The sequence below is a fragment of the Lichenostomus cassidix genome, chromosome 4A (assembly GCF_008360975.1).
Source record: "Lichenostomus cassidix isolate B80296 chromosome 4A, HeHo_3.0, whole genome shotgun sequence".
Lineage (NCBI taxonomy): Eukaryota > Metazoa > Chordata > Aves > Passeriformes > Meliphagidae > Lichenostomus > Lichenostomus cassidix.
The window spans coordinates 3472272-3499128 of NC_139485.1; the positions used below are offsets into that span (position 1 = coordinate 3472272).

At 49.8% G+C, this 26857-nt stretch overlaps 1 protein-coding gene across 2 annotated transcripts in view; it reads right to left on the bottom strand.

The window, feature by feature from the left end:
* Nucleotides 1-26857, bottom strand: part of LOC146437304 (gamma-aminobutyric acid receptor subunit beta-4) — a 69859-nt gene that overhangs the window by 36050 nt on the left and 6952 nt on the right. For both annotated transcript variants that reach the window (XM_085060104.1, XM_085060103.1), the window contains exon 3: nt 8090-8157. In XM_085060104.1, the coding sequence (XP_084916230.1) occupies nt 8090-8157 (68 nt within the window). The remainder of the gene's footprint in view (nt 1-8089; nt 8158-26857) is intronic.

Here is a 26857-nt window from a genome sequence, read left to right on the forward strand (position 1 = left end):
GAATGCTAAAACATTGCCAGGAAGAAACAAGCAGAGTAGAATAGAAAGCTTCAGGGGCAAGAGAGAGAATCATTCCCTTGTCCAGCAGTTCAGTCTTTCCTCAGCTGAGAGCTTGCTCCAGCAAGGTTCCCGCAGTTCACCTCCTACTTATGGCAAAATCATGCCCTTTGGCCAAGAAAAATATTAATTATCAAGGTCGTCATTAATGTTGAAAACATCAGAGCCCTTCAGCACAAGCACAGGGGAAGCAGTGGAGCTGTCCCCTCACACGAGGAGAGCCTCAGGTTGTTTGGTGGCAGGACTGCTGCTCCACAGGCACTCCTTGAGACCTCTGCCTCCAAAGGAATTCCAGGGCTTCGTGCAGATCCAGCTCCCAGCTGGCCACAGCATTTGGAGAGCCTGTATGGTGATCTTTGGCTTGTTCCTTAGCAACTGAACTCTAAGTAGTAGTGAATTTACTGGGCTGTCACTGCAGTCGGAGCATTACCAGGACCAAGGGCATGGGGAGAGTTTTGTCATGGGAATGGGATAAATTGTGAAGCATTATGGAAGGCAGGCAAGATTTTTCCCGTCTACAAGTTGCCATAAATGCAGTAAATATTGACATATGAGTCACACTGACCTATTTTCCTGCTTTTAAGCCGGGACAATCTCTTTGCAACTGATTTCAGTAGCAGTGAATGGGGAGCACTTCAGGCCCCTCCTCGAGTTTGCTTTCTTCTGAACTGTTTTATGCAGCCCCTTGTGGAAGGACCATCCCCAGTTTTAGGCAGAGAGGGGACCATTCCTTGTTTAAACCTGAGTATCCAATCCCCTCTACCATCACCCTGCAGAGCATCCCTGAGGCCAGATGCTTTACTTGTCCTCACACACTACCTCAGTCCAAGGGATCTTTCAGCACAACCAGTGGGAATTCTGTTAAAGAAAGGCATCATGTGATGTGAGCAGATATCCACATTTGATCCTTGGTTTTTCAGGTTGTATCAGTGCTCGTGAAAGGCACCCTAAGCCTCAGCAGTCACAGGATATCCCTGCTGCAAGGATGAAAAAATCCTAACCAGAATTCTAATGATGGCAGGTGAGATGGGTCCCTGACACCAGCTTTGCAAAGGTGTATCTAGAGCTCAGTGGATTTCTGCTCTTGACATCTCTCCAGATGAGCCCCAGAGCAGGCAGCTGTGCCTCCTGCATGCAAACAAGAGCATCTCAAAGCTGCCAAGTCCAGAGTGGTTTGGAGGTTGCTCTCCATCCTGCCACAGCCATCTTTTATTCCTCCAAACATCCTTCTAGCAGAAGGAAAAAGCATCAATATGCTGCTGCTTTCCCTCAGCCAGCCAAGTGGTCCTGTGTCTCCTGCTTGCCACTGCTGGAGAGGCAAAGTGAGCAGGTCCCCAGGGTGACAGTGTGACTGATGGCAGTGTGCACAGGACACTGCCTGCAGCCACCCTGCAGGATGGACCTTTGCCTCCCCTGGGAACTCTCCCCTCCAGGAAAATGCTGTTTCACATGTATAAAACCAGCAGTGTTTGATTTCCCAAGCACCCCATGCTCTGCAGCCCCACACACCAGGAGCTGAGGGGACAAGAGCTGTGTGACCTCAGCTGGGCTGGGGCACCACCAGCCCAGGAAGGCACAGACCTTTGCCAGCCCTGGGGAAACCTTTCATCTCAGCTGAGTGCTGCATGTCCTTGTCTAGATCACAGCACACAGAACCCCCACCTGCCCATGCCTGAAGGGATATCTCACCCCAAGGCAGAGCTCTGCCATTCTGACCAGGATCAGATCAAGATTCACAGACAGATTAAGGTTGGAACAGATCTCCAAGATCAAGTGCAAACTTTGACCAAATCCCCCCATGTCCACTGAACCATATCACAAAGTGCCACGTCTGCTTGGGCTTTGAGCACTTCCAGGGATGGTGACTTTAGCACTTCCCTGGGGAGCCTGTTCAAATGTTTACCCACTCATTCAGCAAAGAAATTTTTCCTGATACCCACCACGACTCTCCCCCAAATCCTTCTCCATCACCAAGGCCTTATAACACCCTCTATTACCTACAACATTTCCATCCCAGAGCCTCCAGCAATCCAGCAGGATGGTATCCCCTGCAGCACCCTGACAGGGCACCATCTGCAGCTCAGCACCAAAGCTGCCTCCCAGTTTTCTCACATTTTGGTAGTCCTAAATATTCAGCAGCCTTGAATACCAAGATGTATCTAAACTCTGTGTGTGTATACATTACCACAGCATTGCAGGGCTGGGGATACCCAAGGCTAGAGAGAAACATTTGCAGCACTGGAGTGTCATGTCATACTTGTATCTCACAGCACATAACTCCAGAAAACTCTGAATGTAGGATTTAAATGCTTTAACCTTTGCTTTTTTAAAACATTTGGATACCCAGGGACATAGAGACTGACTGAGAAATATCTGCATGTCATTCCTCCATTGAAAAGAGACAGCAACAACACAGAACATTTTAAATTAAGAATAAGGAAAACATTGATACATTTGAAGAGAATAGATGGTACTAAAAGGCACAGCATAATAGTAGAACCTTCTTAAAAATCCTGGGTTTTAAAGCTCAAGATATCCACACCAATGGAAAATCCTTTTCAAGGGCACATTGCAGCAAAGCTGGGTTTGTCCAGTATTGCAGGTGTACATATATTCCATTGAAAACAGAGCTGCAAAGCCTGCTCAGGACAGATTCCACTACAATTTCAAGCCCACCCAAAAGATGGAAAATTTGATGTAGTGGGAAGAGTGATGCCCCACTGATGATGGCATAACAGGTTGTAGGATGAACTGTCCTGGTCAAGAACACCCTTACACAAAACCTGGTCCATTTCATTTTGGGTTAAAACCCAATTTAAAACCCTTGCAGCTCATCGTTGCCTCGAGACATGCTTTACATCTCTCTTGAACAGGGAAATCTGCCAAACCAGACAGCTTGTTTTTCAAGCAAGCTTCGAGAAGTTGGGAAATAACAGACACGATGCTTCCTGCCGTAACCTCCCGGAGATGCAGAGCAGCGTGCCAGCGCCAGAGCAGCCACTCCAGCAAGGCACAGCCTGGGGACACAGGGCTGGGCAGCAGTCAGGCACTGGAAGAGGTTGTCCAGAGAAGCTGTGGCTGCCCCTGGATCCCTGGAAGTGTTCAAGGCAAGGTTGGACAGGGCTTGGAGCAGACTGGAATGGTGGAAGGTGTCCCTGCCCAGGGCAGGGGGTCTGGAATGAGATGACCTTTAAATCCCTTCCAACCCAAAGTATCAAGGTCAGCTTTGCCAAGCATCCTGCCCCAACCCCTAACCCATCCCCACTGCAGACTGTCCCCCAGCAACAGGAATTGGCAATCCCCCAGACATCCTTCCTTTCACACCCACATTCCTGCAAACATGTCTATCTGGAAGCCTTGTTTCTTACACTAGCCCTCTGCAACAATCCTCTTGTAACTTTTCAACTTGTCACCGGGTTTATAAAACTTTAAAGCCGGTGCTATAACAAACTGAAATGATGTTATTGCAGATGTAGGAGAGCATCTTGGGATGAATAAATTATAGGAGCCACAAAGAAATCACGACTAGAATGGCTGGATGCTCTGAGCTGTCTATGGTGTGCAGACACAGGAGGGAGCAGGTTTAGGACTGCACAGATCATAGGGCAGGAAAATTGAAGCGTTATGAAGGGTAACCTGCTCTTATTTCAAATGCATACAAAACTTCTGGTAGTTTTCCTGATTGAAATAGTTCATTAATACTTCAGGGTAGTCTGAACTGTCTGGTGCTAGAAAAATATATCCCCAGAGATTGCCTGGAGAGGAAAAATGCTACAGTTGGAAGGATTAGGCTCCAGTCTCACCAGGCAGGAATATACAGCACACCCTGAGCAGGCCAGTCCTGAGCTGCCTGCTGAAAGGGGATCCAGGTGTGGGGGAAGACTCTGAGCTCTTCCTGAAGCCATTGGTATTGGACACTGCCAGAATTGCAGCACCAGGGCATTGGGTGAATCAGACTCCCAAGGTGAGTGACTCAGGGCAGCACTCAGGCCATGGAGCACAAGGACAGACACCCCCAGGGTGCTCCAGCTGAGCATGATGTGAGCTCCACACTGCCAGAGCTCCTCATTCCCCAGCTCAGAAACACTGCTGGACTCCTCAGTCACCTGGTGGCACAGCAAGAGAGCTGAACATGGCACTGCCCCAGTGCCACTGCACACCAGCAAGTGTCTGTGAACACCTGCAGGTCATTCCCTGCCCACTGCAATTTAGCCACCTATGCCCAAAAGGCATTTCCCAGCTCACCTCAAAGGAGAGAGGCTGAGTGAGCTATCCAGGAGATCCATCCTTCTGTCCTTCAGGGGTCATCTGAGCTACTGAACAGCAGGATGAAGACATTCCTCCTTTCAGCCTGCCTTCAAATCCCCAACTTGCAAATGTGTACAGGATATGAAAAGACTCCAGCTAGGCCTTTCATCTTCATGGATCAGCACTTCCCGGAGGGTCTGCCACTCAAATGTGCCCTCCCCAATACCTATTTGGCCTGGCCCCTGGCATCCTTCCCCAGACATTTCAATTGATGTCACTGATCTTGGCTCAGCAAATAATCCTTCTAATCACTGACAAGAACAGAGGCTGCAGCTCAGCGTTGCTCAGCCGTGCTAAGGGGAGTACACAGCAATGAAGAATTACTCTGGAAAGTAAGCTTGGAAATATGGCTGCCCAGACACAGGCAGCAGCTGCCATGAGCCAGGAGGGGACACTTTGTAAAATAAGGCCTATAGCTTTGGTCTCTCACCACTGGGAGATGGTCACAAAGCCAGCACTGTACCTATGCACACCCTGCACCTTGGCATGGCTCCACATTTTGCCCTGTGCCGTGGCACAGGACCTGGCATGGCCCTCGGGGGCTGGAGGTACATCAGCTTTGGGTGTCAGAGCACACAGGGATCCACAGGCAGCTGCAAAGTGTTCTGTGTCAGAGTGTTTGGGAACATCCAGCGTGAAGACACAACAGTGCTGCCTTTGCAGAGGGCCATGTGTCCTCCAGGACTGAGATGTCACCACGTCTTCATCTTGGGAACACTGTTCTCATGGGAGTGAGGGCAAGGAGTGCTCATGGATGGAGCTGGATTGCTCCACAGCACCACAACCAGCTGGGCTCCTATGGAAAACAACTTGTGGAAGCATGCAGGGTCTGGTCAGTGACAGCACTTGTTCCCCACCACCAGGCAGCCAGCAGGCGCCAGCAGTCCCAGGGAAAGGTCTGGGAGAGCCGGGGGCTCTCCTCAGCCTGCCCAGTCCCAGCACCAGGGCCATTGTTCCCAAAAGGATGTCTGAGGATTAATTAATTATCCTACAAGGGGCAGTAAGTAATAACACTCCTTGTGGAACAATAGAAGCTATTTGGTCGCCATGACAACCCAGCTTCACTTGTGTGCCTTTAATTTATTCATTGCACAGTTCCTTTCCCAAGCACACATGATGCCAAAAAAATGCCTTGTTTTTCTTGCCAGTATCCATGTCCAGAGCAGGGGTAAAACACAGCCCTTTCCCCGGGGCATCTGTCACACAGAAGAATGATGCACATAAAATCCCTTCAGCCTGGAAACTTACATCACATGAGAACTCTTCTGCTCCCTAAATGTTTGTTCTCTGAGATGATTCTGATTTTTAATCCCTTTTTGAAGCTGCCTCACCATGGTGCTCAGAGATCTTGATCCTGAATAAATTCTCACCTACAGGCACTTCATCCCCAGCCCTTTCCACCCCTTCTCCCCAGACCCAATATATGCAGGACAGATGGGTAGGAGACTATTCTTGCCAAGTCAGAGAGCCAGGAAGAATAACCAAAAGCCCAGAAGTGACATTTTCCTTCACTGCATCCATAGCAGTGTGGCATGGGCAGTGGTGCCCAGCCTGCCCACAGCCCTACCACCACCAAAGCACTCAATGTCCACCACTGTGCTGCTCAAATTCTACAAGATCTAAGGGCTTGGAGGATGGCTACTGGGCTGGGAGGATGGCTACTGGGCTGAGGCACAGCATGCTTGGCCCCAGCTGCTCACATCTGCTGGACAAAGCACTTGGTCAGCCCTTACAGTCCATGGACACATCTCCAGCAGGAGCTTCATGCTGCATCAGCCCCTGCAGGGTCAGATGCCTTCACAGAATGGTTTGGGTTGCAAAGGACCTTAAAGATCATCTTGTTCCAAACTCCTGCCATGAACAGGAACAGCTTCCACCAGTCCAGGTTGCTCAGAGCTCCATCCAGCCTGACCTTGGACACTTTCAGAGATCCAGGGGCAGCCACAGCTTCTCTGGGCACTCTGTGCCAGGGCCTGCCCACCCTCACAGGGAAGAACATTTTCCTAAGATCCAGTCTGAACCTACTCTCTCAGTCTGAGTCCCTTCCCCCTTGCCCTGTCACTCCAGGCCCTTATAAAAAGTCCCTCTCCACCTGTCCTGTGGGCTTCTTCAGGTACTGTAAGGCCACCCCAAAGTTGTCTTTTTTCCAGGCTCAGTAATCCCAGCTTTCCCAGCCTTTCCTCCCAGCAGAGCTGCTCCATCCCTCTGATCATCCTGGTGCCTCCTCTGGACTCTCTCTAATAGGCCCCTGTCCTTGCTGTGCTGGGGACAGACCTGCTCAGGTTCCCAGGGCCAGTTGTTCCAGGTGAGCTGAAAACCAACCCTTTCAGACGCTCCCAGTTGTGTTTGTGCAAGCTGGGATCTTATCCACAAGTCCAGACCTCAAATGGTCCATGCTGGCTCCAGCAGGGAGGGTGACATCTGGTCCACCACCCCAGAACATTCAGGGCCAAGCTGAGACCAGGGGAGGAGATGACCAAGTTGAGTTGTGACCTGACAGGCATGATAGATGGAACTAGGTTAAGCCATCTGGCCCTTCTGAGCTGAGCCTAACCTCAAGCACAGCCACCCAGTGCAATGGAGACACAGCTCTGTACCCAAATCTAAGGCCTTACACTGCCCAGGGTCACTGTCACTGGGCTGAGCTGCCACAGGTCATGCAGAGGATTAGGGTGATGCTGGGATGGCAGCAGAGATTTGGCAAAATGAACTGCTTCATCGCTGGCTCTTCACCCTGAGCCACTCCAACACATATTCAGGCTTTTCAGGCAATTTGGAAACAAAAACAACAGGTCAGGGTGTGTCACCTCCCTTCCTCCCCTCCACACAACAGCAGAAGAAGGGCTGGTAGGCCAGGGAAGCAGGGCAGGTGAGGCCAGAGACAGAGAAATAGGACAGGAGCATGGGCAGAGCCAGATTTTAATTGACTGGAACCGCAAGAGCTGTAAACCAGTCCAGGATTCTCCTGCACAGGTCAGGAAGGGAGGGATGGGACAGGAACTGTCAGGAGATTCCCACCAGCCTCCCACTGCACTCAGCCTCTGGGAAGGAGAAGAGTCTGGGAGAAAAACCTCTGGGCTGCAGGGGGAAAAGCAAGTTTAGGTAGTGCCAACACAGCCCATGAACTTTGCTGGGTGCTCAGGGCTTCTGAGGGACAAACAGCACAGCCCTGCATGTGAACCCAAACCATGACCAAAGTCACCAAAAAATTTCACAGATTTCACCCCAAATCCTTGCTATCTGAGCAGATTTTTTTTTTAATTCACTATGGTATGAAAAGCTCTAGTCTATCAATGCCACCTAAAACCAGATCTCCATTAGATGCCTCTCTTTCCAGCACAGATCTCCAAGGAAATGTTTAATTACCACCAGCAAACCCAAAAAGTCACTGTTTTTAACTTGACAGGGACAGACTGACCATAAAGCCACCTTTGTATCAACCACAAAATACAATTCACATCTAGTCTATTAAGGCATGAGCATTACTGACTTGGGGACATGACTGTGCAACCAGCACAGAGTAGAAGGGATAAGAATCTACTCTGGATGAGATGCCACAAGCTCTAGAGGTGCCAGCAAAGATCCAAATGCCTCCAAGGAGCCATTGACTTGGAAGTAACCTCAGCCAGAAAATGGAAGAAATGTTTGTGGCGCCTTTTTTTTTTCCTCCCCCTTTTCTTTTCTTTTTTGCTTTTTAAATTTTTCTCTGTCTTTCCAAACTTACCATGTTGACTTCAGAGATCTGGTCAATGCTGGAGATGTGGATGCTCATTCCCACTGTGACAGGGTTACCTGAAACACAAATAGGCTGGGTTAGAACCACATTCAAGCCCTCCTCTCTTACCTGCAATGTAAGGATTGCCTTAAAGTGCAGGGATATGATTTTAAGCAGTCCCACATTCCCTGAGTATCATGGAGTTGAATGTGCTCAAATGATTAGATTTCTCTGACTCCCAGACTTACAGACTCACCCTAAGGAGTAGTGCAGCCTAAGCTTGATTTTTTAAAATGCCTGGAAGTTAATTACCCCTAGTAATACAGTTAGCTCTGGTTATTCCAAATAATGCCTTCAGAGACCATCAATAGACTCCTGGTGGGCTGGTATAATGTGGTCCTAATTGACCCTACAAAGACTACAGCACCCAAGACCATGTAAGCCATGGGCAGGAAAGACTCTTCAGCTCACTCCTCCATCACTCTGCCAGCTCTGAGCACTCAATCTGAAAATCCCAAGTGAGTTTTAATACCCAAGACACCAGACAAGTACAGAAAACAAATCTATGAAGTGAAAAAGCAGCATTTGTACAGTGGCTTTTCAGAGCAGAGCTCGGATTGGAGGACAGGACAGTCCTTTCCGTGAGGTTTAAGCCACCTAAAACCATTCACAGCAAGATACACACCCACTACCAAACCCAGCAAAAACCACTTGGGAGCTGGAGCTTTTGCAGGTTACCCCTTCTCCTGTTCAGGCCCTAAAGGCAGAGCACAAACCCAATCCTACCCCCAAAAAAAGCCCCTTTCCTCACACATATGAGGTTGAAAATGATCCCTTGCAATGCATCACAAGAAAGGGAAAGGCAAGCAGTTGTGCCACTCAAGGTATTAACCCTTCCATGCACTCATTAGTACATCTAGGTGCTGAAATATTTACAGATAATCATGAAATGGCTTAGAAAATAATTAGGAGGCTGGGGGAGAGGGGAGAACCACACAACTGGAAACGAAGTGATTTTTTAATTATGTGTTACCAGAAGTAGGGAAACGGTGTCATTAGGGGGGCCTTGTGATTGGGTGTGCTGTTCACCGAGACCCTCGGCTGCAAATTAAGCAGCATTATCCTTTAATGGAATATGAACAACACTGAAAACATCAGAATCAACAACTGTAATTAGGCCCTGCCATGCAAATCTCCTTAAAGAGGCAGAGCAGCTCCAGCACCCCGGGCTGGCTGACAAGGTGCCCGAGGCAGGGCTGCTCAGGAGACCTCGTGGAGCCTCTGAAGATCCCCACACAGACTCACTCCCAGACACATCTTTGCTGTGCTTGTACCTTCATCCTTCACAGGGGAACCAGGTGGGAAAATACCCAACAGTCACAATTCTCCTGCAGCCTCCTTTGCGCCAGAGGCTGACAGAGGCGCAGCAAAGCTTTTAAGGAAGTCTCACTTTGATAGTTTGTCTTTTTTTCCCTGAAATCAGGGCCTTGTGACAGAAGCCATAGCAGGAGGAGGAAGTCAGTGCTGCCCTGAGGATCTTGCAGGCTAATTAGTAACAGGAGGAGAGTCAGGGCTATGCACAGGGCTGAGCAGAGCCCAGGAGAAGCCAGATTCCCACTCCAGAGCCTTTCTGCCACACAGAGCTGCTCCCTCCAGGGGTGCCCCACTGCCTGCTTGGCTCCCAGTCTGTCCCCACAGTGCTTGTGTCCCTGGGGCTGTGCATCCACTCCATCCCCAGCACAAAACAGGCTCCTTTCCCCCGCTGCAAGCAGCAGGCTGGGTGGTTAGAGCAGGGGAGCACTGGCAGTGGGGACAGAGATATTTGTCAAACCCAGAGCCCATCCAACCATTCTATCAGTGTGGACATTTGTGCTGTGTTCATCACCATGGCATCCCAGCGCCTGGGGTCACACAGTGACTCAGTGTCAGAGTCAGGGATGAGCTCCAGACCTCCCAGCTCCAGGAGCAGCTCTAGAGTGCAGGAATCAGCCCTGCTGCCCCCAGCTCCTCAGCAGGGCTCCTCTTGGCACTGCCAACTCCTCCACACCCCATCCAGCACAGAATTTGGGAGGCTCCATCACCCACCTGCAGCCCTGGGGTGTGCAACCCACAGCCTTCTGTGTGTGATTGTCCTGCAAACAGCAAAAGATGAACCAGGCAAGTCCTGCTTTCACTGCCCCTACTCTCATTTGATGCCAGGGAAGCCATTTCACCTTGTCCAGCCCTGTTGTGAAGGCTGGCTCCCAGTCTACTCAGGACAGCCATCACAGAAATAAGTCCTGACTCTCAGAACAGCCCAATGGAAAACTGGGCCAGCTGGTGCCCAACATTCAGACTTTAAGTAGTACAGGAAAATAAACAAAGGACACCAATTCTGCCAATGTTAATAGCTTCAGGCAAGAGGGATACAAAAGTAGGGTATTTCAAATATGGGATAACATCATCTGTAAATTTGTCCAGAAAAGATGGAGCTCTGTGTTTGTGGATCCAAGACAGGGCAAAGGAAGTAAACTTGATATTAAAGGCCTTATTTATTTAGCTGTGCCTTGCCAATTGGTACAAGGAACCAGACTTTCTCCCCTTAAAGAAAAAGCTTCTGCCTGGAAAGGATTTGTAGGCAATATCACAAGAGAGGGAGTGTGAGAAATTCTGCCACTTTTACCAGTGAATGGCACCCTCACATATCACCTTTTCTGTCCACCACTGAAGAGATCACCAACATTTTGTCCTGAAAGCAGTTTGATGCCTGTGAATAATGCACTCAGGAAGTTGGAAGGAAAGCAGACAAAAAAGAGTTATAATAAAGAGTTATAATAAAACCTGTCCTTTTTCTGCAAGTGATACTTGTCAAATATAAACACAGTCAAGGTAGAGAACAAGTTGTGCTAATCTGCAATATTTTCCCAGCAACCAGTTACTACTTTCACATTTTATTTTATAATGCACAAACCCCCCCAGCACCTGGAGTCACGTTGCTACAGGAATAACTGAGATGGCACAAGTGTAGAGGAAAGGTTGTGTTCCCAAGCCTGTGTGTGCCTGCAGTCCAGCCAGAGGTGCTGGCAGCCTGGACTGGGACAACTCTCCCAGCCCTCAGCCTGGTGCCTCAGCTGCAGAGCTCCCTGAAGACAGTAAAACTCAGTGAAACAGGGGGATGATTACTCAGGCAGCTGCCCTGAGCTAAGGTCCAAACTGTCCCCTCTTCACTCTCACCAAGAGCAAGCTTGGGTTCCTCTGCCTTCAGATCTCCAACTGCAGTTGGACACAGCCAAAAAGACTCCAAACCAGTGGGCAGGTGAGCAGAGCTCAATTTATGATCCACTGAAGCCACATTTTTATGAATTACAGCCAGTGCTTGAAGGTTCCTGATTCCTGCATTCCTGACCATGTGGACCTGGCAATGCTGGCATAGCCAAGGTTTGCAGTTGCTGAGGAACAGGGATCAGCCTTAAAATTACCCCTTAGTCTGAACTACAGGAACAAAGGCATTCACAGGGTGTCAGAAATTTCACAGCTTCCCTGAACAATACCTTCCTGCATTTAACTGCACTGAAGGCTTTTCCTAGATACCCAAACCAAACCTTCTGTGCAGTTCAAATGTAGTTTAGTCTCATCATCCCCCCCTCCACGATAGTGAAAGAATAAATCAATCATCCTTCCTTAACAACAGCTTTTATGTTCTGAGAAACCATGACATCCCCCTCCCTCCCCCACCAATACTGCCTTGTCTAGATTAAATGCACCTGATTTCTTCAACCTCTCCTCAGAGGTCATGTTTTCTAAAGCTCTGACAATTAGTGCTGCTCTCCTCTGGCCCTTTGCCAATTTGTCTACATCTCTATTTTAAAGCCTGGTACCCAGAAACCAGCCACTGAAGCAATGACACACTCCAGACTAGTATAGACAGAAGAAAAAACAACCTCCCCTGTACAGAACCCTCCTGAAGCTTCTCCAAACCCCTGCACCCATCCTGGGAGCTGCTCACTGTGTAGGAGGTTGGAGATGGCAAAGAGGCAGCTGAGCTCTGCCATCGAGTGCCTCACGCATGCAGGAGGGAGCACAGCCCTGTCTCTTCTGGACAAGAGGAGAAATTATTCAAGACAGCTTTGTGCATGAGCCTCAGCGTTCCCTGCTTGCACCCTGCCTGTGGCATCACCAGTCTCTGAGATCCCTGCAGCAGCAGCAAAGCTGCTTTTAGGTCTTCTGCTGAGTAAACAAAGCCAACCAGAGAAAAATTAGAGGCTTCAGTTACTAAACCTACATACAGAACAGGTCTGTGCCTTACCCTGCAATGGTAAATACCTGCAGGCATGAGAATCCATCCATGCAAAACCCTGCTCCTCAGTCCCAAGCCTCCAGAAGCTGAAGGGCAGCACTGGAGCCCCAAAAGGGCGAGTCCCTGCACTGTGTGGTCGAAGTGTTTCTGCACTCAGAGTGTGGTACAGGCAGGCACGAGGAGGGCCAGGTTTGCCGCCAAAGGACCATGGCACTGCAGTGCCTCACTCACATTCTCAGTGATTCCCCACCCAACAGGATCAGCACTCAGGACAATCTCAGCCTTGCCAAAGGCACGACCAGCCTGTAATTCCACTGCCAGCACTTTCCCTTCAGTCTTCCCTCCCCACTCCTGAGCAAGGCAGAAGTGTTCAGCATCTCTTTGCTCTCTCTGCGGAAAATGGCTCTCCCAAGTCACTGCCTCTGCTTTGTTCCCAGCTCTGAACCTCAGGGCAGCCTGGCTTTGTGTTTACAGCTCAGACCCAGGGCCCACGTCAGTGCTACGTGCAGCCATGAGTTGGTTACACAAGGCCTGACTGACATGGTTAGTGAGGAGCCAGGAGCTCCCAGGTAATTGGAGGTGCAGAAGGAGGCACATCCAGCACCGGGGCTGCTGCCTGGATGGAAACATTCATCCTCTCCATAAATCTCCCTCTGGCCCTCCCAAAACAGATAGCCTTGAATCATTTTGGGCTGATGGACTAATTAGTCCTGGGCCATAGTTTTTTTTCAAACCACCCAAAAGATAACTCAGAGGCCAGCCTGTTGTCAGCACACTCAAATTTACTACACTCCAGTGCAGGCGGAATGGAAATGCTCCTGGGTTTTCAGCACACAGGAAGATTGCAAGAGGAGTTTCACAAATTGCTGTGTGCATAATAGCTGTGCTTACAGATCTCAGGACTGAGGCTCTGCTACAGCAGCAAAAGGATGTCTAAAAGATGCCATCCCAGCAGGCTACACAAGCCAAATCACAAAGAAGCTTCCCAACACTGATTTTCCTGTTCTCTTCCTTTTATTTTAGCTTATGTATAGCATCAAGCACAAACTCAGTTTAGTGTTAACATTGCTTGAGGAACAAGAAAAGTTGACCATGTATCATGAAAGCAGAAATGTTCTGGGAACCACTTTCATCCAGCATTTCTGATTTGCAGTGACATCTAGAAGCACCGAGTTCAGCAGGGTCCCTTAAGAACCTACTTAAACTTTTTCCAATAAAATCTAGGTTTAAACATCCATTTAACACTTTCCAATCCTTTACCCACTTTTTTTTTTTTGCTCTCATTTCCATGATCTCTCCCCCCACCCACAGTCAATGCTGTGCATTTCTTTTGCCAGGCTCAGCACAAGAGCCAGAAACATCAAACACAATCAGAGGCTGATATTGAAGCTCTCCCTCTACTGCCAGCAGGTCACCCCATGGAATCCCTTGTATTTAAAAGAGCAAAGCACATCATGGCATTACATTTTTGGGCACTGTTCTACATTACCAGAAGGAGAGATGGTCTCATGGCAAGTCAGCAAATCCAATACTGCCTTTTTGCCTGTGGGGGGAAAGGGACTTGCCTTGTGTATGAGGGACTTGCCACTGCTGAGGGACCTCTCAATGGGGTTTTGGAGCTCAAAGAGAGTCCTGGCCTCCAGGGTATCTGGGGCTGTCAATGCCTGCTCACTCTCCATGGATTCATGGCTCTGCAGGGGCAAGAAGGATATCTACCACCACCAGTTCCCATGGAGATTGCAGCTACTCTCCAAGTGGGAGAAAACAGTCCCTTGGGTATGACAGGTTTCCTATATTTTGCCATACTCCTTTAGGGAGTGCTTGGCACTTTTGACACCACTGAGCCCATGAACACAATGAGATTTTGCCTAACCCTGGTATGGTTTCCATCCATATACACCACACCAGGCACAGCATCACCCTGTGCAAGGAGGATAATGAGGATTTCCAGCCTGTGCCATGCTCCTGGCATGTCACCTTATCCAGTCAGAGGGGTGAATTTGCAAAATTCATTTAAGAAAGAGACTTCCCAAGGAAAATGCAAGATTGGAGGAAGTTCTCACCAGAATGGTGATACCAAAGACAGCACACATGCAGCATGGAACATCTAAGGGAGGCTACAACCACAGCACAGCTCTTGAGCAGACTTCCAGAATATCCAAACATGAACAAATCAAGGGTTTCAGTCCGAGACAGGCTTTTCTGCAAGCAAGCAATGAGGAGCCAGAGACACAGTGCTCACAGAGCGGGCAGAGCTGACCTCTGTTCCTGCCAGCACTGCTCTCTGTGCTGCTCCTGCAAACACACAGGTTAACCTGCAGAACACAGCCCCAGCCTGTCATCACATGAAGTTCTCCCTGTGGATCTGAACAGTCACAGAACATTTTCTCAAGCAAACTGTGCCTGCTCCTGAGCCAGTGCTGAGGGATCCTTCTGGAGGAGCAGGGCAGATGTAGCACCCGTTTTGTGACTGTTCCAGGGGAAGCAGAGAGTTAAGGAGCACAATCTGTGAGGCACAGTGGATTACCTAATCTATCTCAGGGGTATTTTTAATGGATTAGTAGGTATTAGAGTGGGATATTGCAAATATCCCATGGAAATTTGGAAGTGAGAGAGAACAATCAGCTGGCTGCAAAAACAATGTGAAGGTTGTCCCAGAGGGATTGAAGGATTACAGAGGAAGCTAAATCAAGGTTGATTTTAAAAGGTGTTGGTAGACAGCTACCCAAGCTGAATAAAAACAAGGTCTCAAATGTACAGGCTTAAAAATGGAACAAGAGAGTAGACACCAAGCCTTAGAGCATCTGGACTGCCAGTGGATCCAGTCCAGCAGAGCACCTGTACACACACACAGGGCTTTCAGCAGCAAAAAAAAAAAAAAATACTGACTACTCAGAATGTCACCTGTTCTTGGAAGAGACTTAGATCAATGTTCAGGGGATGGATTTTTAAGGCTGTTCCACCCTCAGTGATGAAGAGGATCTTCCAAGGCCTTTTGCTTGTGAATCTCTTGGCCAGGTAATGCACACTTGGTACAGTTAAAGCAGTGCAAGAGAAAAATGAGTTCCCAGGTTTGCCAAGCTGTTGTTTACAGACACACAACTGCAACACCTCACCAGAACTGATCACCATCAACCTGGCATCAGCAGTGGGTCCCAAGCAACCAACCCTTTAAGAGCAACTTTATCAAGGGTTCTGAGCCCCAACTCCTATCCATCCCTTGAAGCTGGCCATGCCCAGCTGAGCCACAGCCAGCTTGCTTTGCAGGGATGTCACTGCCATGGGATTCCTTGTTGGAGGAGGGAGATTACAGGAGGTGGGTTCAGACCTGACCCTCAGGAGATGATGGCAGTGCTCCATCCTCCTGGAGGATTGGTCACCTGCCCTGTCCCCCACACAGAGCAGCTCAGAGGCTCTGCAGGCTGCAGGGCACAGCCTTAGTGTTTCCCTGTCACATCCCTCCCTGCAGAGCTGGCATTGTGAACAACCACATTTCTCCGTGTTTACACTGAGCTAATCCCGGCAAAGCAGAGGCACTGAGCATCCCAGGTCCTTCCAGCTCCTCTCCACCAAGAGTAGTAGCAGGAGGACAGCAGGGCTTGCCAAGCAAGTGCCTCTCGTAGAGTGACAGCAAAACAACACAAGCCAGGCATCTTCTCCCCAGCAGCAGCGTGCAGCATTGTGCCCACGCTCATCAGCCACCCCCACAGCTCTCCACCTGAGAAGACTTCCCTCCTACCTCTGTCAGGATCCTGGCAGGCAACTGCATCTCCCCAGGGGCCCTGCCACTGCAGCCTGGGGCACAGCTCTGCCTGCCTGGGGAGCTGCGATGGACTCAGGGTAGCGCAGCCCTTTTGCTTTTACTCAGCCCTCAGAGCTCGTGTTTGCTCCATCTCCTGGAGCCAGCCAGGGCACTTCAGAGCCTCTCCTCCTCCAGCTGGGGCAGGCTCAGGAACCCTTGGCACCTTATTGCTCCTCAATTCCCAGCCCACCATCTGCCACCCTGCTTTTGAAGGGGGCAGAGTCTCAAAAAGCATTGCACACAGACATGAAATATTTTGAATGCCTTGGGTAAATGAGCAGAATGAAGCAGGGTGTTTAACCATGTAACCACAGCTTTCTCCCAGAGCACACTCATCACGAGCCTCCCCACAGGCAGCTGTCCCCTCCTGCCCCATCTCCAGCTCCCCAGGTCAATCTCTGAGCAGACCAACACCCAGGACTCACCACAGCCTGGAAAACACTCTTTGCAATGCCAAATGTTCAACTTCTGTACTAGTTCTGGTGCTACAAGGTCCACAGAGGCACACTGATTTTAAAGCAGGACTAAGGCTGAATCCCAAACACTGGGATGCCTCCCCCAGCATCATGACACTCCTTGCAGAGCGAGGAGGTAGGAGTGCAGCAAACTACCTGGGAAAGGAAAGCTCAGCACCACCCTCTTCCTCCTCCTCTTCCTCCTCTTCACAGTCAAACCAGCCGCAAGGCCAGGGTGGTGCTGTTATATGTGGGACACCCATCCCACCCCATCCCACGGGATCCAACCACTCCCTCCCTCCTCAGGAAACTTCACCCCTCAGGTGGGGTTGCCAGAATGGCCCACAGGTGATGCCAGTTAGCAGTTTTTCCTGAAGTTTCCCCCCTCTTGCCCGTTGGAATGTCTCACTCCTCATCCACCCACACAGGGACAAAGGTCCTGACCCAACTTTCAGTGCTGGGGCTTTTCTGGCACATGATCAATAAATGTCCTCTTCATAGAGGAGCCTCTTTCTCATGTGGACTGGAAATATCATCCCCCAAAGCAACTGCAGACCTGGCCTGGGCTGTAGTGAGTGACCTGTCTGGGAAAACAGTCTCACACATGACCAAATCCTGAGCCATCTAATCCCTTTAGCTGCAAATGAGCTGAGCGAAATTAATTTAAATGGGTTAACACAAGCTCCTCTGTTCACATCAAATCCCTTTCTCTGTCTTGGAAGTGTTTGTAACAACAACAAAATATCAAAGTGACAACAACAAGGTGTTTTCTCTTTTTTCCCCTCCTGTTTTCAATTTTTTCACGAGTTAGTCACACCTCCTCATCACTGTTTACAGACTCTTGTCTTTAAAGGGTACCACAGCATGGAACTCCTGGATTGAATCCAGTTGGACATCCCAGCATGTGGGGGAAAAAACAAAAGGAACAGGATGGCCAGGTTGGGACATGCTAAACGTGCACAATGCCCAAGGCTTATGTTCAGGGGCAGTCAGGACAATTTACAGGGCAAGTGTTGAAAAAATGGAGTGAGTCAGGCCTGAAAATATCATTACATTCAGATGAAATTCATATCTGAGTTAGGAATCACGAGAAACAAAGTACACACACAAAAACAAGCCTTCTGCTTTCCAAATATTCTGCATGGGATGAGAAGTTTTTATCCCTCAGGTTCTGAGGCTCTTGGATGTGCTTTGTTCAGGTGGTCCTGCCCTTTGTCCACAGTCTGAAGACAGGAAAGATCTTACTAAATTCAGTGGTAACCAAGAATTGCAAGAGTTTAGCAGGAAAAAGGATTCTAAGTTGTTCACTTTTGAAAGATTGCCCCCTGTGTTGGTGTTTCTATTATTTCAGCAAGATTTGATTTGCAATAATGTCCTGGACAAAAGTTGCCTTTTACCCAGAAAATCTTTATTAAGACATAAAACTAAGTCCCATTTGCTCACCAAAATAATTGCTTTCACTCAGGATGCATGGATGAGCGAATCTTGCAGAGCTTTTACATATATATTCATCTCAAGCAATTCATCAACACAATAAGCACACATTATTAACTTGAGTACTCATCAATTCCTTTTTTCTGGTGCTTCAAATACTAGCAAGGAGCTAGTGTGCAATAGGGAAGAAAAACATGTAGGGGAACTTGTGATAAATGTTCTATTTTTGCTGTGAAAGGAGGATAAGAAGAAGAATTCAGCTCATAGCCTACCCTCTCCCTCACTCCCAAAAATTTCCTGCCGAGCTGAGATCCCTCTCAGAGGCCAGGAGAGTGGGCTTTCCTGCACACCTTCTCCAGGTGACATCTGTAACCTAGCTGGCCTCCTCTCCTGGCCTGACAGCTTCTGATGTCACACCCAGAGCTTTGCCACCTGCAATTTGCAGCCCTTTTGGAATGCATCACCCATTGAACTGCCCAGTGCAGCCCTTGGATGTGGCTTTTCCTGTGGCACGAGATCCCCCCAGCCTGGAGAGGTCACCTGCTGTGTTCTCACCAACACCAAGCTCCTTACAGAGAGCAGTGAATGTCTCACTGTATGTAAGAGAAGAGTAAGAACTACTCCAGGTAGCTAAGCATCATACACAGGGAATGTATTTTCTGCCACATAGAGGGGTTTCTTAAACATTCTGCCAATGATTGAATTTACAAAATTTCAGTTGTTCTGGAAAGGGGTCCAGAAAAGACTTCTGGAGAAAGTCCTTCTGCTCATCCATCAGAAGGGGAACTATTTGTGAACAACTATTATTAACAATTGTAAACATTTAAGAGCCTTTCCTCTGGCTATACCATGACATTTCTCCACAGCAAGAAGTGAGCCCACCTGCCTGTTCCCAGCGGGGATCCCACAGGACACCACAGATGAAGGGAAGGTCACAGTTTGGTGACCAAGGAATGGACCAGAGCACTGGAGGTGCTTAGGTCTGTTCTCACAGATATAAAATAAAGAGAACAGTGGGAAGCAGAACTTCCCAGTGCCATTCCTGGTGCTACTATCGGGTTTTGCCCCAAAACTGTCCCCTCTTGGTGTCCCTGAGGTGTAAAATGGCCCCAGTGGTGGCCCAGGTAGTGGATTGTGGGGGAAAATTGTTAGTCAATATCTGTACAGCACAGGAGCCTTGCTGCTTTCTGTCACACAGAGACCCCACTACCACCCCAGAACAAATTATATTTGTGCATAATCAACAGCACATCCAGCTCAGCCCTGATTTGAGAATCCTTTTTGGTGAGTGATGATGTCCAGGGCAGAGAGAGCACAGCTTGATTTCCAGAGCCCAGGCTGAGCTGGCAGAGCTGGCAGGTAGAAATATCTTGTTTTGACTGGTAAACTGAGCAAGTTTGACATGGAAACCACTGAGGGAGAATAAATATGGAACAACAAGATGTAATTTTACAGAATCTCTCTTCCAACTCGAACTACACTCAGAGCCATCCCAGAGCTGAGCTGAGAGGTCCTGAGGTCTAGGAGGGGAATTTTGGACACGGTAGGTTAGGCTGAGGCTCACCCCTGTCACAAGCACAGACATCTCTGGGAGCACAATTATTTAACAGCAGCATTCCTGTAGGACTGCAAAGAACAGGAGAAACAGCAAGGGGAGGGGGGAAGATCAGAGGAGAAGAAGAGTTTTTAGCTGTGACACAGAACCAAGGATGATGCCACAACCAGAAAAACAGCCTATAGGAACGGCGTGCTCAGTGCTTCCCAACCAGCCTGAAATTCCTACTCTGCTCAGAGCAAACAGCAGTGCTCCCACATCCCAGGGGGAAGGGAGAAGAGCTCTGCTTCCTTCCATTTCATGGGAAAAGGATCAATCCCTGGATCTCCAGCAAACCTGTTTGACTGACCATTCTGTTCATGCTGTAGCACTCCACCATCCAACACTGCCCTTTCTCACACACATGATGCAAATTCCTCTGAAGGACCTTGTGCCTTCATTGGGAACATCATTTGTCTTGTCCATGCTTCTGCTCATGCTTAAACAAGTGCATGGTATTGCACATGAAATAGCAAGACAGGAAAACCTCCAGCCAGGGCTCTGTGCATGAACGGATTTTACAGTCCAAATGCTGTCAGTACCACCAAAGAAGCATCTTACATTCAACCAGCCTGGCTCTGCAGCAGCCTCCAACTTTTTTTCTTTGAACCAGACACAGGTGAGAAAAGTGACAGGCATACACAGAGTCTCTTTCACCTAGCAGGAAAACTACAGCATATTCCTTGGCTTTTATATTCTATGTTATATGGATTAAAAGTGTTTCTCTGCCTATTTGGGATGCTGGGAGTCTTAGGAAATGAACAATGCAGGTATGTAAAGCTGCTCTGATGAACAGCTCCAGGGCGGTGGGAATATATTTTGAGTAATCAAAAGGACTTCTACTAATGGATTTTACACTCCTTTCACATTTTGCTTTCAGTGGCAGCCCCTCGAAGGCAAGTTTACTGGCAGGAATAATCTCAGAAGTGGTGAGTGTTACGTAGATGTTTGTCAAGGAGGAAGATGGGTCCAGGTGATGTGGCAAACAACCTCCAGACTGGCAATAAACAACAATCTGCTTTTAGTCAGTTAATTAATTAAAAAGTATTGGAATTATTCTGCTAATCAGTAACTCAAATGCATTGCATCTTGTGGTAAAAAAATTCAATGACTAAGAGTAGAGGCAAATTTCCTGGAATAAATGCTTGGTTAAAATGCTGATGACATCTCTGTTTTCAGAGATCTCTGAGGGGTCCAGTGCCCTGCCATGGACTGCTCCAGCAGGGCTGGAAAGCAGCTGGGTCAGGGCCTGGGCAGGGCTGCAGGGAGGGACTACACCAGCCAAGAGGGAAAAGGAAGGAGAAAGGCAACCAGATGCATTTATCCTACATCTCCAGTCCCTGTGGAAGTGCATTGGAACGGGTGACAGCAAAACTTCATGTTCCCCACTGAATACCAAACCCTGAAAACCAGGCACAGCTCTGTGGCAGGCACAAGCTTGCTCAGAAACCCAAGGCCAATTTGACTCTGGGCTGAGACTCATCTCCATTGCTGTCTTCTCCCAAAACTGCCTCCACTGCTCTGTGCCAGAGATTCCTGTCTCGGAAGGAGGATCATAATTGTGGCCACACATGATTGCACAAGTGTGTTCAAGTGGCTCACAAGCTCTGTCATACCAGAGGAAAGGACTGGGCTAATATTCTAAAACATTACTGCCCTCAAAATCAAAATCGCGAGGAAGACAAAATGGATGAAAGTTAGGCAGAAGGATGCCCACTGCTGAGTGGATATTACAGAGCCAGTTCTTAATTAAACAACATCCTAGCTGATTCCTTTCCCTAGACTGATAGAGGATAGATTTGCAGGAGGGCAGTGCTGATAGAGGGGTCCCTGCCAGCCCTGCAGAGTGAGGGGGAAGCACCCAGGAAAGGGGAGATGTCTATGTGGCTGAGCTCTGCTCTTCAGGACAGGCTGTGTCCCAGGGCTCCTGCCTGCTCCATCCTACACAAGTCACCTCCAGCTCACGGATCTCAGTGAACTCTGTGTGTCTCTCTCTCGGGGCACTGGGGCTGAGCGCTCACAGCTGTGGCTGAAATCAATAGGAGCTCTTCAAACAGGCAGTGCTTGCCTCCAGTGCTGCTGAGCCTCCTGGAAAATCACGTTCTCACTGGGCACCCCTCAGCAGGGGATACCTTTGGCTTCTCGGGGGGGAGGTGTGAACAGGCTCCTGCTGTACTGCTGGGCTTGACAGCACTTACAAAAACAGCTGATCCTGTGGTGAGAGCAGCTCTGAGCATACAGCAGCCAGCAAAGCACAAGCCCAAGATGGACTTTGGCTGCTCAGTCCTAGGCTTTGCAGCAGACAGTCACCTCAACCTGCCCTGATCACCTGCTATGGCCACCTCAGCTGGTCCTCAGTGCCACGCACTTCATTCTACTCCCTCTGGAATGAAGGGAACAAGAAATACCAGCTGCATGTGTAAATGGCATTTCTGGTGTGCTCTGTGGGGCTGTCCAGGAGGAAGCAACTGTTGAATCTTGCCTTCTGATGCACCTTCCCGAGGGGACCAAATATAGATCCCTGGAGAAACCCCAATTCTGGCTTTTCTGAAGTCTTGTGTGTCTGACTTTACAGCTTCCAAGTCCCTTTCACAGCATGTATTTCATATAAAAAGAGCAAAGTGAAAAAAATAGAAATTCCATCATGTGGCAATGTGTTAACATCCACATATGTCCCAAGAAGGACGGGATCCTTTCATTTCCTGCCACTTCAGTTAATGAAGGAAGACACAACAGCAGGAGGTTGTCATCTTCCTTCTGGATTAGCCCTAGAGAGGATGTGACCCATGGTCTGGAGCCAGAAGTCACATAAACTGGGGAGGCAGTGAGGGCTGCACAGCTGCAGCCAGTTCTACTGACCAAGAATGGCCTTTTCTTAATACTCTTTTTCCAGGAAGAAAGGTGGGACTACTGACAGCCCTGGTAGATATCCAGTGGCCTTTTCTTTGGCCTTGAGTGACACTGGGCTTTCCAAACTTTCCAGACAGCTTCTGTCTCTCCTTTCTCAACTAACTCCTTTCCCCACTCTGATCCATAATTACCCCTCTGCTTTCAACCCAGAGCTGCTCCTCTGCCCAGCCACAGTATGGGGACAGAAGGGTGACATTTGCTGGCAGAGTGAGGCTTTGTGAAGTGCACCCTATGTCCAACTTTAGGCAAACCCTCCTGCCGGCAGGAAGGGAGCTGTCCCTGGTGGGATGAAAACCTTCCTGCTAAATCTCAAATTCCCTGCCCCAAAAGGGCTGGCTCAAGGCATCTCAAAAGCAAAAGAAAAATTGAATCTGGCTGCTCTGAGATTTAAACATTTTTGCCACGGAAGAGGAGGGGAAGAGAGCTGGAAAGCTGAGAACTAAAGCCTAGAAAGGTGGGTGAGCAGCTCCTGCAGCCCCACAGACAGGCAGCCCAGGATGAGCCCCTCAGCCTGCTCCTCCTGCAGCAGCTCTGGGATGCTGCCTCAGCACCAGAGACAGTGGGGACACAGCCCTGGTGCCAGCCAGGTCGCTGGTGGCCCCGGGTCCCTGCCTGCTCCACATGCACAGGGACCAGCCCTGCTGTAGATGCCACAAGTTTCATCCCCCAACATTTTAGGACAGGAAAAAACGCGGCACATACACGCCTTGGCTCGTTCTCAGAAATTTCTGAATCATTTTTCCTAAAATTTTCCCCCCTCCCCTTCAAAACTCCAAAGCAAGCTAGCTGCCTGGAAAAAAACACCACCCTACACGCAGTGGAAAACAGGGACATTTTCGGGAAGGCTTTAACAATACCACCAGCCTCGACTGTGGAAAAAACCAAACTCCCGTTCCTTCCAGCACAAGACCACTAAGAGCAGCTGTTTCCCAGGCACACAGGGCTGCTGGGGCTCCATCAGGCTCCATCAGGCTCCCCCATCCCCTGCTGCATCCTTGCCAGCCAGTGCAGCCTCTCAGCCCTGCCAGTTCTGGAGCCCTGAACCACTGGCGATGCTTCACTGCAACACTTTATGCATCAGCAATCATTTATTTTTACAATTCTGGTTTTCAAGTGATGCTGTTACATAGGGAAGGGCTGAGGGTTTCATCCCTAGCTCCACAGAGTGGCTTTTGAAGAAGGAATAGTAGGGAATAAACAGGACATGGGAGCAGGGCTGGGTCCCCAAGAGGGTGGAGGTGTGATGGAGCAGAGAGGAGCTGAGAGCAGGGAGGCCAGGGGACAGGAAGGAGGAAGGCCAAGATGTCACAGCTAAGGAGGGGTTTGGATGTCCCAGATGAAGGTGACAAGAGCTGGGCAGCCAGATCCATGACACAGAGCAGATGAGGAGCATGACACAGTCTCACTTCAGCCCAAGATCCCTTAAATGCTAATTTTCCTTAGAGGAGTCTGAATTAAAAATGGGGCAGGGAAAGCTGCTGGATCCACAGGCATGAAAACTAGGATTTACTGTGCAATCCCAAGGGTTCACAGTCATTCTGTTTTCACCAGACATTTCCAGACATTTGCATCTCACCCAGGAGAAACACCAGGAACTCTGCACTCCAGGAGGGCTGGCAGCAAGCAGCAGAGAGTGCCCTCACCTTGCTTTTGGCTACCAAGATCTGTAAATGATGCTGGAAAACCATAAAGGACCATCTGCTTGGAACTCTTGCAAAGTTTTGGGCTGGAAATGTTGCACCAACAGAGAGCAGCTGAGTCACTGAGCTCAGGTGGGATCTTCCTGCCATTCCTTCATTGCCTTCTCTACCCTGGGGCAATATGATCTTCGTTTGCTTTCTTTTTCCAATTTTTTTTTTTTTACCTCCTATGGAACTAATGCTTCTGAAAGTGAGTGCCTAAGAGCACTTAGAAGAGCCAGGATGATGCTCTGAAAGCTCCCTGCCTCCCCTGCCCGTGGCTCTGCAATGATTCCCAGACATTATCTGCAGCATCTCCTGCCCATCTAGTCTTAAACCATGAGCACCCTGCTTGCCTCATGGTGTAATTCTTGTGCTCCATAAATCATCCCCCAGACTGCTCATCCCTCAGGCCAGGGCCAGCTGGATGGCACCCACCTGTGATTTGCTGTCCCTGTGAGAACGTTGTCCTGTTCCAAACACCAAAAGACCTCTCTCTGCATTGTTGCTGCTCCTGCAGCACCAGGACAGAGATCTCCCTCTTGGAGCCCTGGCTGCACCTCACTCCTCCCCTGCAAATCCCTCCTGGAGGTTGTTCCAGATGCCACAACCCTGGCCAGACCCTTTAGACTCGTTTGCCATGACCCTTCCTGCCTTTTCAGTGCCAGGCCCTCTCCTGGATCAGCCCACTGGGCTCTGTGGTCCCTGTCCATCCCACCCTGGCACTGTCCCTCATCTCTCCAGCATGCTGTGACACTCCAGGCCTTGGGGGCTGTAGCAGTCACATGAGAGGGGACTGTCCCTCAGGCTGCTCCCAGTTCACCAGGATGGCTTTCCCGTGGAGCTGCTCCCAGATTTCTCCATCATCTCCATCTTTCCCCTTCGCTGTCCCCCACTCAGCCCAGCTCCCCAGGTGAACACATGGCCCTCCCTGCCACAGCATCACCCCTGAGAGCCGACCTGCTCATCGGCCTAATGGGTTTCCAAGGGGTGGGGGAGAGGCAGAAGAGTGAGTGGCTGATGCTTCTCAGCCACTCAGCTCGGCCCAGAGCTAACGAGGCATCTCAAAATTAAAAAGTGAACTGCAATCCCCAGCAGGCCTGTCCTCCTTTTGGCATTAGGCGGAGTTCTCTTTCTCTCTCTCTCTCAAAAAAAAAAAAAAAAAAGAGGACTGGGGAGCCGTGAGTTGTATTTGGAGCTGTGGAAGCACCACATCCTGGGCAGGGTGGGGGTGCTGGGATGAGCCTTGGGGCTCTTAGAAAGCCACTGACTCTCTTATAAAGACTGTGAGGTGCAAGAACTGCCTCACCATGGCAAATGGTACATGGGAACAGACTCTTCCAGTGCCTTCCCATCCAAAGATCCCCAGTTCCTCCTGCTCTGCAGGCAGCAGCCATGGTTGGATGGAGGAGGAGCCCCAGGACATCGAGGTGAGACACTGCCACCTCGAGTGGTGGGGACAGTGCAGGGTGCCACTGATGTGGGGCAGGATGGTAAGAAGGAAATAACACTGCTGCGTGAGGAAAACATGGGCAAAGCAAGCAGGAAAGAGCAAGGAAGGCAGGAAGAGAAAGCAGACTGGTTTATCACTCATTTGGGTTGCATTTCTCACATGGGAATCTGTCTGGGAAGGACCTCACTGTGCCCAGACCTCTGGGGAAACCAGGAGTGGCTGCTGTGACCTTCCTGCCCCCAGTGCCTCCTCGTGGGGCCACAGAGGGCTGTAGGCTCTGGCTTTAGAGGTGCTCTCTGGCACAGCCCACCCTGGCTCACAGACAGCTGAGTGGCAGTGGCTTTGCTCCAGTCCCCTCCACTCGGGCAGGCCAGCCAGAGCCCTCTGTCCCTGCTGGGCCGTCCTCAAGACAGCTCCAGGACATTCCTCCAGGGCACAAGGCTCCCAGCAGGACCTGCCACCCCTCCGAGATGTGCCTTGGCTGTTCACAGCTCACCCTAACTGCTGTTCCCAGCATGAGAACACAAGTGTGTGGTGGGATCGTCTCCCTCAGCAGAGAGAGCTTACCCCCATTTTGCCCAGCTGGAAGGCACAGGGGGGACAAGCAGGACAGTCCAGGTGGAGCACAAGGTGGGCTGAGAAGAGGCCAGTCCTCAGGATACGGAACTGGAGCCCAGTCCCAGTCCTGTGCCACACATCCCTGGGAGACAGCAGGGCTGCACACTCACAGGTCCCAGGGCTTTGCCCAAACTGTGCCTCTTCCATAGAACATCCTGAGCTGGAAGAGACCCACAAGGATCATCCAGTCCAACCCCTGGCTCTGCCCAGGACACCCCAACAGTCCCACCCTGTCCCTGAGGGCATTGTCCAAACACTCCTGGAGCTCTGGCAGCCTCAGGCTGTGCCCATTCCCCGGGGAACCTGTTCAGTGCCCCAACATCCTCTGGGGGAAGAACCTTTCCCAAATATCCAACCTAAGCCTCCCCTGACATGACTTCAGGCTGTTCCTTTAGGTCCTATTGCTGTGCCAGCTGCACTCAACTTACTGAGGGGAACTTCACCCTCTCCACAGCAGGACTGTGGATGAACAGGGAGCCACATGGGGTTAGACACATCCTGGGATGATCCCACTGGATTTCTCCTAGAAATGGGTTTGATCCAAAATCCCAGACAA